This window comes from Vombatus ursinus, unplaced genomic scaffold (genome assembly GCF_900497805.2).
Source record: "Vombatus ursinus unplaced genomic scaffold, bare-nosed wombat genome assembly UNPS02005659.1, whole genome shotgun sequence".
NCBI classification, from domain to species: Eukaryota; Metazoa; Chordata; class Mammalia; order Diprotodontia; family Vombatidae; genus Vombatus; species Vombatus ursinus.
In genome coordinates this window covers 8734876-8748984 of record NW_020945437.1, presented here as the reverse complement: position 1 = coordinate 8748984, position 14109 = coordinate 8734876, and the positions used below count along the sequence as shown (strand labels likewise).

Below are 14109 nucleotides of genomic sequence, written 5' to 3'. Positions count from 1 at the left end.
TAGGCTATCCAGCTTTTTAGAAAACTTCTTCTGATATAGACTACATACCATATTTGTTCCTAACAGGTAACGTCCAAATAGTAACTTGTGCTCTTACACTGTGTATGTCATAATTCTTTGCACACATTCTCCACCTATATCATATAATTACAAATAAGATCATAGAATCAAAGATCTACTATACTACTTACACAAAGCATTCCAGACATAGAATAATCTTGAGAAACACTTCAATACTTCCATCAATTTGTGACCTCATCAATGTGGGTATCCCTTCCAATGGCGCACACCATAAGCCACATACACACTAGCACATGTAAATCTATTCCAAGACCTCCCCAATATTCTAAACAAAGGATCCACCCATTGTACTACAGGAATTTCCAAGCACATCTCCTTGTTTTATGCATTACTTAATTTTAAATAATTTTAAACTTTAAATCTTCTTATTATTAATCTTCCTAAGAACCTGGCATGATTCTGACATATGGGGGATAGAGGTTGGAAAACAGCCTTTAAAGCAACCTTTCGTTTTAGTCAATTAAATGCTTTTTTTTTTAAATCAACAAATAATAGTACATTTTGTTTTCTTACATCTTTCATTAAGCTATAAAACTTTAAAGATGTGGTATGCTACTTGCAAAAGCTTATTTGTTATCTTCTACTTTCAAGGATGTCCACAATACATAGTTTCTTATAAAGATTTCATACAGATGAGAAAGCAAGTATATGTTTCAGTAATTACTAATAGTTTCTTGGTCAGTTTTCTTTTTAATAATAAGGGCCATGTTTCTTCCCTATCTTCGATATCTTTCCCCCTCAGATATCTTGAAAACAGACAAGTATATGCACTGTCAAAACTATCCCCTCTAGCGTAAGTCTTCTCTGTATAGACTTTGTCTGATCTAGCTGTTCTTTCTATGTGTGTCTTCCTTAGAGCTATTTCTTCATGTAAAGCATTAATCCACAAGATCATAGACTCTAAATGTGGTGACTCCACTATCAATAACAGTGAAGAGAATTCTAATATAAATCTGCACTGATCTTTTACATTATTTGGTCTGTTTGGTCATTTTTCTTGACCTTCCAGTTTCATGCTTAAACACCTCCAGGATGATCTAGCTTTGTGGATCTCTTGCCAAGCATTTGGCATACTTATTTTTCCCTCCAGTGCTTCTCATTCTTTTAGAAAGCAACACTACTCATGGCCTACAGTATCCTCTACTGTAAAATATTACAAACAAGTTTGTATTCTAAAATGGTGTTGTCCTTTGCTCCCTTGTGATTGAGTTCTCTAGTGGTGGTTTTTGGTTTACATGTATTAATTTTCCTTTAGAAATAGTGCTTCAATAGATCAGGCTAAAGTTACTTCAACTACAACCCATATATTCTCATTTGGTATTGATTTTGATGTTTGTTCTAAACTGATAGTTTCTCTACACATTCATAAATGAATTACAAATTGTTTATTACATCACTTAGCAGTAAATTTCCTTTGGTCAAGAAATTGTAAATTTGAATTTTTAAAAATGTCTATCGTTGTTTGCCATATCCAACATCTAACTCTTGAGGTATTTAGGTTTTGTAACCTGTGAACTCTGAAATTCTCTCCTTTCTTACTCCTAAACCATGTTTTCCAACTTTTTTGCTTTGCAATTGTTACTATGTCTACCTTTTTGTTCAAGTCACACAGCAATGAAATGTAGGTTTATTTAATCTAGACAACCCATCATAGAATTTTTCTGCCTTCTCATTCTCTGCATCAGATACCAGGACAAAAGGTACAACTGCCTTCATAAAGGTCTTTTGGTTAGTGTTTATCATGGGTGATATAATATGAAATGATCAAGTATCCTACGAAATGTTTCTTATCCCCTTTGACTTAAAATAAAACAAACTCTACTAATTTCTGACATAGCTGAATTACTACATTCCATAGCAGTAAAAGATCTATATGATAATGCAAGTGCTGGACAGACTAACTGCTGGTTATCTTTGAAAGACTTTGGAGAACAGAAGAGAAACTACAGGACTGGAGAAAGGACTATACCCTCTCATTTTCAAAAACAAAAATGAAGAGAATGGAGTCTGTCAAGTATAGGTCAGTATGGCTGACTTACATTAATGGGAAAATTCTGAAAAATAATTAAAGGAATTATTAGTAAACATCTAGAAAAAGAAGCTGCAATTACAGTGAACTAGTATTATTTCATCAATAAAAGGGTCTGTTTCATTTTATCTCATTTATTGTTGTTTTTCTCTGCATATCAGGGAAACTGCAGAAATTGCTTACTCAGTTTCTAACAAAGTTTTTAACAAAGTATCTCATGTTCTTTTTGTAGAAAAGATGAAGAAATAGGCTAGATGATTCTGCAATTCTGTGGACTTATAACTGCCTGAACAGCAGGATCAAAACACAAGTTATTAATGGGTAACTGTCAATATGAAGGAGATCTACAGTATAGTGCCCCAACAATTGATGCTTAGTCTTGTATTGTTTATAATACACTTCAGTAAAGGTAATGATAGCACATCTACTACACTGGCAGATTAAAAAAGCTAGGAGGAATAGCTAACAATTGGGATGATAAGATCCAAAAAATATCAGGACAGACAATGGGCTGAATATAAGATAATATTTAATAGGGATAAGTGTGTAGTCTTATATTTGGATTAAAGAAATCAACATTTCAAAAACAAGAGAGGAGACATCACAACAATTAATCTAAAAAACATGTGCGAGTTCTAGTAGAGTGCAGCCTCAATGAGTTCAATGAGTAAATAGTTTGACAGCCCAGACTCTATAGGCTACTATAGGACTAAGATCACACTTAGAAAACTGTTTATGAAGGACATCAGTAAGCTGGAGAGAGCACAGGAGGGCAACCAGGACAGTGAGGAGTCTTGAGTTCAAACTATGTCCTGACTGGTTAAAGGAATTTGGGATCTTTGGCCTAGAAGACTCAAGAAAGACATGTTAGCTATCCTCAAATAGTAGGATTGCCCCCTGGAAATGATTATTAAGTCTTCTGGCTGGCACGTGAAGGCAAAACTAAGAGCAAAAGACGGAAGCTGCAAAGAACTAAATTTAAATAAAGTGTAATATAACAATAAACTTCCTACAAATCAGAAGTATGAAGACATGAAATGAACTTCCTCAGGAGGTAATGGCTTTCCCTTCCCTGAAGATTATAAACCAAAGGCTGGAAAACATGTTATATATATTTATCTTGGTACAAAATGGAAAAGATAGCTTCTGAGGTCTCTGACAACAAGACTGCTCTTCCATTTTTTTCTTGGAATTTCTAACACCTATCATTTTCATAGGTGCTTCATAAATCATTGTTGAATGAATTCTTTTATTAGACACACTATTGCCTCTGAGTTATTCATCTATATACTGCTAACTTCCTTCTGTCTCCTGGTAACATTTATATTGAGAATGTCAAGAGTAATATAGGTTCATAGGTTCTGAGAATGAAAGAACTTCAGAAATTTTATCTGACATCTCCTTTTTCAGGCAAGGAAAATGAACCCTGGAGGGGTTAAATGATGACTAAAACCATCTGAGTAGTAAGAACCAAGTTTAAAACCAGGTCTTGTGATTCCAAATTAGTGATTTTTACCCCCTGCACCAGAATAGTTGAGCTTCTCCTGTAGTATGCCTGTTCTTTTGTCAAGGATTTTATATTTAAAGTATTAATAGCTACGTTGGTATTTATGGATGGCCCAGAAACTATTATTCTTACAATATCTAGTACCCATTCTGCTACTTTGCCATTGTCACTATAGAAGTGAAAAAAAGGCCAAACAAGATAAAGGTACATTTAAAATTTTTCTTTTCTTTCAAAGGCTGCCAGAGGCAAAAAGTAAGCCAATAATCAAGTGGCCAGATTACCGGTAATAAACTTCTTCATGCTTACCCTGAGTTGGTGGTCAAAAAGCAGACCATGCTTGAACCATTTTTAAAACCTTTCTAGCATCACAGACACTATCTAAGCTTGGATTCTTTGCCAAAGCCTGACAGAGTCCAGACGACTTCATGTAACAATAAAACACAACAGTAGCATTTTGCAGAAGCAAAAATTATCTACTACTAAATGAGCACTGTAGGTTCTCCAGTTGTTTTTTTTTGTTGTTGTTTTTTAAAAGTGGCAGACACATTGGGAAGGATAAGGAAAGAAAGAAGGAAGTTAGAGTAATTCATACAAGTTTTTCATATTCAAAAGGATTTACAAGGAAAACAATACATTGAGATAACATTTCTAATCTTTGTGCTATGAAAGATTAGGAAGGTTAGCTTATTACTTCAGATCCTATTGGTGAAGTAACAATCTTTGAAAACATCATGTACCATAGCTCTTTATTTAGACAACACACATCTTTTCTTGATGTCTCCTTTCCCTCCATCTATGTAATACTGCGTGGGTTAGGGCAAAAAAATACTTAAAAACTTGCTGAAGAGTCAGGCAAAGTACTTTAAAATATACATCTAGATCCCTTTTCCTTTAAAATCCAGAAAATCTATAATCTGGGTTTCTTCAAATATTAAAGAAGTCCCTATATGTTAAAGATCTGCAAATACTTCCGATTTTAAGAGCCAAGAATTATTTCAACAGCCATTATTAACCTGTTAGTTTTAATTAGGCAAACATTTGAAACAAAAAGCAAGTCACTGCTATTCATTCACTAGAACACTATGGCAAATATTTTGTTAAAACCAACTGTATTTTACTAGTCATACAGTATTTACATATCTTCAAGTTTTTTCCACAAGCAAATTTACTCTTGATTAGCAAAAAGGTTCAGTTCTTCTTAAGCTACGGAAAAGACTTAATTGAATGGCTAAACTTTCTTAAAAGAACATGACAAACTTACTAATGCAGCTCAAAAAATTTTCTTATTTCATCTTACTTTAGTCTATAATTTAACCTAGGCCAATACATTACATATTTAATCAAAATATCTTCAAAAGCCAAACATCTCCAACACAATTATTTTGATAGCATCGCTCACATTTCCATTTATCAAATTAAACTAAAACCACACAGAAAAAAACAATATTAAAGACTAAAAACATAATTTATACAAAGTTCATGCAGAATTCACTGACTGCTTACCTCCCCATGTACTTGCTACCTGAGGTGCAGTTGATAAAGAATGTACAGATGGATGAAAACTTGGCTGTTGCAAATCAAGTAGATCATTTGGCAGCTTTGAGGTGCTAGAAAGAGAACATGAAAGATAAGATAGCTTTAAAATAAGGCCACATTATGTACTGAATAGATATATCAACAGTATGTAGTATTTTATATTCAAGATCAGAATCCACAAGTAATAAAATTACTATAATCCTTTAAAATATCAGTGCCTGCCTTCCCCCAAACCCTGAAATATACTGGATTCCTCATTGAGGATAAATACTATACTGGATATTTTAACTACCAACATAATTACCCATATAATTTCCTTAAGGCAAGTCTTGTACACAGATTAAACTCCAAGACCTTTGATCACGTCCTCTTATTTTAAAAAAGAAGTTAATGCCTAGAGCACAGACATTCTGCTAACAGGTGTTCTCTTCCTCTCCTTTTGGGTTTAAAGTTTGTTAAAACTCCCTTCATGTATACTCCTCCTTTTCATCTGAACTCCTCTATACTAGAATCATGTTAAATTCTATATGGATTTTAAAAAACAAATCATAACTTTTGAAGTATGTTCTAGGATCTATTTGTCCTGATTATTGTGAGTAAACTCACCTAACCTACTATATTGAAGCCAGCCCTCATCCTCATCCAGCTGACCACCAGAACAGGGCATATCCGGGTAAACTGCTATTCACCCTATCATATGTGTTCTGCCACCCTTTCCTACTCCCCCCACTTTCTACATCTTACTTTCAAAATTCTAATGAAATTAGTACTACTCTTGCTACTAAAAAGGATGAGACATTGTTTATTCTATGCCTAATAATTCCTATGAGTCCAGAGGACCAAAACTCCCTTCTTTCATCCACCACTCCCTTGGGGGCTGTATTCCATTATTAGAATAAAAGTTCCTTGAAGGAAGGGATTTTGTTTGTAATCCCATTGACTCATAAATGCTTTTTCATTCATTCAATCTAGAGTATTCTTTATTTTCCCATTTTACCTCATAGAGGTTGCAGCTGACGAGGCAAAGTAACAGCAATATTGTAAGACGATCAGTTGTGAATGATTTAGCTATTCTCAGCAATACAACGATCTGAGACAACTCTGAAGGACTTTTGATGAAAAATGCTATCCATCCCCAGAAAAAGAACTGACGGTGTCTGAATACAGCTTGAAGCATACTTTTTTTTACTTTATTTTTCTTGAGGTTGTTTTTTTTTTGTCTGTGCTTTCTTTCACAACATGACTGTTATGGATATGTTTTGCATGACTATACACGTATAACCTATATCAAACTGCATGCCTTCTCGATGGGGGTGGGGAGTGGCAAAGGAGGAAGGGAGAGAATTTGGAGTTCAAAGTTTCAAAAACTAATGTTAAAAATTGTTTTTACATGTAACTGGAGAAAAATAAAATACTAAATTAAAAAAAGTAAAAAAAATAAGTGTTTGTTGACTAAAATGTAAATTTTTTTCAAGCATAAGAACTTATGTATAAATACTAGAAATAACCAATTTTACAACCCAGAAGTCCATGACTTACCTGTTAGAAGAACTAGGGGTAGAAAATATGTCAATGGCTGGTGCAGTCATTATACTTCCTGCTGAGGTGGATACAGGAGAGGCTGCAGTTGTTAAAGAGGTATGAGGTTTCTTTGCAAGTTCTTTTAGACGCTGTTCCTACAGAGAAAATATAAATCCAGAGAAGAAATTCATTTATATTGCTGCTAACAAAAATAAAACTTAAACATTGCTCTAATTCATTGCAAACAGATGTTATTTTCTGGCTACTATAATTACCTATTTCTCATAGAGGATAAAGAATTAGGTTACCAGACTGTTTCACATATTATCAGTAACTACCCAATGTTCAATTTCATACCATTTACAAAGAATCATAGAAACACAGAGCTGGCAGAAACCCTGGAGGCCACTGAATCCAATCCTCTAATTTTACTAATGAGGAACTGAGGCCAAAAGGTCAAATGATCTGCCAAGAGTCATATAAATATTAAGTGTCCAAGGTAGGATTTGAACTCAAGTCTCCCTAACTCCAAGTTCAACACTACTTCATCATGCTTATTTAATAAAACATAATAGTTATAGTTTTTACAAAAATAAAATTACTACACTTACTTTAAGAATGCTTACTTGGTTTTCCAATAAAGGGAAGGATACACTTGCCTTTAAAGCTTTCAAACGAGCCTGTTCTTCCTCTAAGGCTGCCTGCTTTTCCCTTTCATCCACTTTGGTTAGAGACAGGCCAGTACTTGCCAGGGAAGAGACAGCATTGGAAAGGGTTGTAGCCCTAGAATAAGTGGACAGAAAAAGAGTTGAAGATCATCCAAGTATTTCATATCACAATAAGTGGCAAGAGAAGAAATGATCTAGTAAACACTAAATGCCTGTTGACTCACTACTGGAACACTACGTATATCAGATTTTTTTCAATAAGTTAAGTGTTGCTAAACGTTTTCTACTCCTTTTTTACTCACTATAAAAGGATGAATTTCTGAGAGATGAAGGAGAGAAGAAAATGCTAGGAAATACAGGCGATGTAAAAATAAAAGATATCTATAAAATTTCTTTCAAAAAAAAAAAAAGGTTTAGCAACCTTTTAACACATGTTATTAAATTCACACACTTAAAACATCAGCATAAATCAGCACTCCCTAGGTAAAATTTCACACAATTTTGATTTTTATAAATTTACAATTAAACTCCTTCATTTTATTACATTTCCATTAATATTATTTAACATGTCAACATTCTGGGGAAAAAACAGTTAAACATCAGGCAGTGAGGGAACAAAAGGCTATCAGAACATGGTAACAAACAGCCTTCTATTTGGTCCTATCTTTCTGTAGGACCAAATACCATTCATTTCTGTTAAGACTCCATTAGGAGAAAAAAAATAAAATTTCATACTGTCAATTTTATAGTCCTAGTCACATAAAGTCTCATGATTCTAAAAGGTTAAAAAATTACTGACATTCTGATTCACAACAAATTATACGAAATATTTTCAAAATGACATTCAATGTCAGTGTATTTTGTCTTAGCCATTTGTTTTTCAGGATGGTTTCGCTAATCTATTAGACTTCTTGATCTTTTATTATTAATTTTACCAGAAAATTGAATGGGAAAATCTGGAGTACTGAATAAATACTAAAATTAAGTCATACTATTAAGGACAATTTCCTCTAAAAATTAAGGTTTGTTATATAAAAAGGACAAGTCCTAATACTAAAAAATTAGTATGTAAAGATGTATCCAAATGCCCTCACAGGAACAAAAATCCCTGGGGGAAAAAACCCCCCACAATGTAAAGGTCTCACAATTAATAATGTTGTATAAGAATTAAATAACCAAATGAAAGTATTTTTATCATTTATTTGGTATATTAAAATTAAAGGCTTAGAACTCACATAGCTACTCAAATGCTTAAAACGGCTATAATTTGGTACTATAAAAATGATACTTAAGTGAAATCCTGAAATAATTAGTGACAAACTACCATATGGAATAAAAATATCAAAGAAGAGCTTTAAAAAAAAGCACCTGCTTGCAGCTGTTGAGTCTTTGATTTTTTTTCCTTCCAAGGATGCTAAATGTTGTTCCAAAGCATCAAGAAGACTGCTGGGAGCCTAAAAAAAAAAATACAATTATGAAGAATTTCACAAATGAGTTGGACTAGCTAAACACGAACGATATATAACATGGCAAGGTTGACCAACATATAAATCACTCATTTACAAACTAGAGTTTCATTTACAGCCATAAAGAATTATCTCATTTTTTAATTGGAAAAATGGCTATGGTCAATGGTAAAACTTCAGTATTGGAAATAGCCCCCAAACAAGTTGGGATATCATGTAAAACAAATAAAAGACATTAAGAGTATACTCCATCTCCATAAAATCCCATAATTACAAATGGAGACCATGACTTAGCCTTTGATAAATAGTTTCTCAGATTTACACCTCATTTCATAATCAGAAATCAAAATCATCTCTATTGTTACCTCTTTCAAGTAATTATATACAATCATAACACAGGTTATTCCCTGTTGACAGAAACCTTTTAAGACTGTGTTTTTAATTTATTAAACCTAATTTTTTTAAACTAGGAGCAGAATGAGATCCTGTATTCTTCTAGCCATTTTATTAACTGATTGTAAAGATATGATTTGCAAAAGCCTGTCTGTCCCCTTCTCATATCTTCATCAAGGATGCCTTGATTAATGTGTAAATTATTTCACAAAATTCAAATAAATTATTGGTATGTAAATTATTTCAAAAAATTCAAATAAATTTTTTCCACAGATCATAACGGAGCACATGGAAAGATACTATAGTCATCGATGTTCTGTTTTTTTATTTTGGAGGGGGAGGGTGGAAGGTAATGCCATCCAAGGTAGTTTTCATGCCTTTGAAATCTCATACTTTTTCAAAAACATTGAGACTCCCCTCAATGCTCTAAAAATTGCATAACCTCCATCTGGGACCACTCTGCATATACTGAATAGCTCAGCCATTTTTTCATTTCCATATTCTTCAGGATCATTTCTAATTCTGACAGTACATCTCGAGTTGTAATGTTAAGAGTCCAAACATGGAGGATTCAATGTCACTGATGGTCAAGAAAAACGTGTTATAAAAATCTTTACAAATCTTCTATGTTGTTCTCTTTTCAGTTTATCCTTACAGGTTCATATTCTAAAATGACATTGCCCTTAGCTGTTATCTCTCTCCCTGGTAAGGAGATTAAATGTTTGCTGATTGAAGCTGTTTCTGACTCTTTTGTCCCTTCATTGTGGCCATTAATTTACACTGGTTGAATTAAAAGAAATGTGTATATTCTTTTGTTCCTTCATTTCCTGTTTTTCAACATCACCAATTTATTTAAATAGATCAGACTAGATTTGCTTTAATTGCACACCATTTTTTTATTTTTGTCCTTTCAGCTGTGTATTATCTACTTTTCTTCTAACAAGTTGGTGGTCTCACTTCATGCCAACAACTGATCTGGAAATAACTGCAAGACAATGAGAGTCATTTCTTTTCTATTACAATTTAGTTAACATTTTTTTTTTGTGACGCCACTGTTTTCAGTGATCAGCATTAGCACATGGCATACACTATTTTTCTTGTTTGTTTGTTTGGTTTTTTTGGTGAATATACTGTTTAAAAATGCTTGCTGACTGACAAACTGAACTCAAAACTATTCTTGATATCCAGCATGAGACTCCAGTGTACTTTACTTTGGCCTTTCTCATTCCTTACTCTTGAAATCATATTTTCCAAAATATTTTTCACTGCCCTCCCCTATGTACACCTTTGTGTTCAAATCACCAAGTATTAAAGTATATGCTGATATAATTGGATAGTCTTAATAAGGCCACCATACAATTTCTCTGCCTCTTCATACTCTGCAATCAATATTCCTATCTAAGCTGCAAACAATTTCATGATGTAATTTCATGATTAAAAGTAATTTTATCTGTTAGATTCTCCTGTTTTCCTCTTTATACTCCTCTCAAAGAGCTAGTATAACAAAGATGTTTTTTTAAAAAACAGAAAAAGGAAAAAAAACCCAACCAATCATATCAACCAATCAACATAACTAATAAACACATTAGGAAAAAAATGTGAAAATATATGCAATGTTTCACACCGGTGGACCCTAAGTTTTAAAAAAGTGGGGAAATACAGGAAAAAGGGGAGACGTGTTTTCTCATATGAAAAATGATGATAATAATAATATCTAACATTTAGTGTTTATATGTGCCATGCAATGGACTAATTACTTTACAATTATTATCTCATTTGATCACCACAACAATCCTACAAAGTAACTGCTGCTATTATACCCATTTTACAGGTGAGGAAACAGGTAAACAGAAGATAAGTGACTTGCTCAGAGTCACAGAGCTAGTAAGTGTTCAAGGCCAAATTTGAGTTCAGGTCTTTATGACTCCAGGCCCAGTGCTCAATCCACTAGGCCATCTAGCTGCCAAGTTTGAGGTTGTTAGCTTTTGTATAACAGTTCAGCACTATAATTTGTAATATGACATAGTTTTGACTATTTTGGAGCTGTTCTTTCCATTTATGTCACTATAGTCACTGTGGATATTTTATTTTGGCTCAACTTACTTCACTTTCCATTAAGTCTTTAAGTCTTTCCACGCTTCTCTGAATTCACCATGCTCATCACTTCTTTCACAAGATTTCATTACATTCATATAACACAATTTGTTTTGTCGTTCCTCAACTGATGGGCACCTACTTTGTTTCCAGTTCTTTGCTACTACAAAAAGTGCTACTATAAATATTTCAATGTATACAAGGCTTTTCTTTTTATCTATGCATACCATGCCCTAGCAGTGGAATCTCTATGTAAAAGAGGATGATCATTTTAGTTACTTTATTTGCATAATTCCAAATTGCTTTCCTGAATAACTGTACTAATTCATAGCACCAACAACACACTATTGTACCTGTCTCTCCACAACCCTCCAAAATTGATTATTCCTTTCATTCATCTTTATTCATTTGTTGGGTATGTGGTGAAACCTTAAGGTGGTTTTGATTTATATTTCTATTATTAGTGATTTGTAGTATTCTTAGATATGGCTGTGAAATTTGCAACTCTGCTTTTGTGAACTGCTTGCTCATATACTTTGACCACCTATCTACTGGAGAAAGGTTTTTGGTCTTATATATTTCTGTGAGCTGTCTATGTATCCAGGTATCAAACTCTTATTGAGAAATTTGATATGAAGATATTTTTCTCCTAACCAACCACTTCCCCTCTTGCCCTAGGTGACTTTAGTTTGTGCAAAAGTTTTTCAATTTTACGTAATCAAAATCAGTTTATCATTTAAAATTACCTCTATCCCTTGCTCGGTTAAGAATTCATCCCCTACCCATAGCATTAAAAGATACAGAATCTGCTTTTCTATTTTTTTTTTAAATATGATGGTTAGTATTAGGTCACAGTACCCATTTTAAATTTATTACAAATTGTAGTACATCATTGTCTTTTTGCAAATAGCTACAGTGACCACAATGATTCACAATTATCAAAAATGCATTCTCTGCAAACGATGTGTCTTCTTGCCTTAGGACATAAATTCAACTGCATCTCCTTTATCTGCTTTTCCAAGGAGAACTGGTGAGTCACTGGTGAGCATTCCCTTTTATCTTTTTATTTTATTTGTAGGAAGAATACAAGACTGGTATAATTCAGTTCCTCCAGTAATATGTCCTCTACTTGATCACTAGATAAGGATCTCACACTGGAAATATCAACAGCTAATTTAATACTTGTAGATGGTCTAAAAATTTGGAAAACTACTACTTCAATGTGCAAAGATAGCATTGTTTACAATGAAGTACAATTAAAAAAAAAAAAAAAAGCACTGAACTAAATAGAATCAGAAGACCTGGGTTTGCATTCCAGATCTGGTTTTATTAGTCAAGTGACACTGGACAAATCACAATATCTCAGAGTCTTACTTCACTCATCTGTAAGAGAGAATGATAAAAAATATTTTGATAACCTACTTAATACAGCTGTCAGGAAACTACAAATTGTGAACTGTTACAAATGCAGGATTATTATTGTTTAAATAAAGTAATTGCTTTGAAATAATGTAAGTTTGCCAAGAATAGCTTCTTGAAGAGGCAATATGGTATAAGGGGGACAGGAAGTGGCCCAACGCGAGAAGACCTAGATTCAAGCCAGCCTAATGGCTGAGTGAGCCTACGCAAGTCATTTAACAACTCAGTGCCCTAGGAAACTCAAGATAGTAAGATGCAGAGCTATTGCTGAATTACATTTGTAAAGGGAAGTTTCCCACATTAAAGAAATCACAGGTCTGGTCAAAGAAAAAAATTCTTGGAATACATATACATACATATTTGTACATTCACATACCCTGAAGCTAGGTCCAAAGATTTTTGAGAGGTAGGAACCTAGAACAGCTTTAAAAGCAAGCACTCAGTAAGATACTAAAACTCTTCGCTAATATTTGTGCCTTCTACTGTATTGTACCTAAGACAAGATTGTCAGGGTATCTACTCTGCCTACAACACAAACACACATCTTCTCTCTCCTCATTCCTTAATTTCTCTTTCTGTGCATAACTGGTAATCTACACAATAATATTAAAAGATTTGGATTATACCAAAATAATATAATCAAGCCAACTGACCACTATATAGACTAAGCACATATGAACACATCTACTGCACAGATTTTTTCACTTGAGATTAATTAGGAAAAAAAATTATACCAGAACACAGAAAAAATTCTGAAATGACAGAACCCCAACTTAAAATGATATTCATTACAATCAGATTTTAAGTGTTTTTTTTTCCTCTTTCTTCATACCTGTTTGACCACAGAAAATTATAATAAATCATTCATTCAAAAAGCACTTATTAATAAGTACCTATGTACCAGGTACTATCCTAGGTCCTGGGATTACACAGACAAAAATGAGTCCCTAATTCCAAGGAATTTATATTTTATTAGAGGAAACAAAACAGATCGAGAAAATTATATGTAAAAAATATACACAAAGTGGTAGCAGGAGGGAGAATACAAACTAGCAACAGGGGAGGGATCAAGATAGGCTTCATGCAGGTGTAAGCATTTGAACTAAGCTAGGGATTTTTGAGGTGGTAGTAAAGAGGAAGTGAATTTAAGACACAGGATATAGCCACACGAGATGTCGGTAGGAGAGAAAATGTCATGTACAATAGAAGTACTTAGTGGTAAAGTGGAGAGAGTACTTGACTTAGAGCCAGGAAGTCCTGAGTTCAAATGTGACCTCTGATACTATGAGAATTTGAACAAGTCATATAACCTTTGCCTTATTTTCCTCATCTGTAAAATGTGGTTGGGTACCAGGTGGCACAGTGAAGCCAGGAAGTCAGGAAGACTCTTTCTGA

At 33.5% G+C, this 14109-nt stretch overlaps 1 protein-coding gene across 16 annotated transcripts in view; it reads right to left on the bottom strand.

Moving 5' to 3' along the window:
• Nucleotides 1-14109, bottom strand: part of PICALM (phosphatidylinositol binding clathrin assembly protein) — a 120272-nt gene that overhangs the window by 43913 nt on the left and 62250 nt on the right. For 10 of the 16 annotated variants that reach the window (XM_027848055.1, XM_027848058.1, XM_027848060.1 and 7 more), the window contains exons 9-12: nucleotides 8711-8796; nucleotides 7334-7457; nucleotides 6693-6829; nucleotides 5121-5224 (exon numbers count right to left, since the gene is read on the bottom strand). In XM_027848055.1, the coding sequence (XP_027703856.1) occupies nucleotides 5121-5224; nucleotides 6693-6829; nucleotides 7334-7457; nucleotides 8711-8796 (451 nt within the window). Of the gene's footprint in view, nucleotides 1-5120; nucleotides 5225-6692; nucleotides 6830-7285; nucleotides 7458-8710; nucleotides 8797-14109 lie in introns of all 16 variants that reach the window. The other 6 variants (XM_027848057.1, XM_027848049.1, XM_027848053.1 and 3 more) reach the window with 1 other exon arrangement.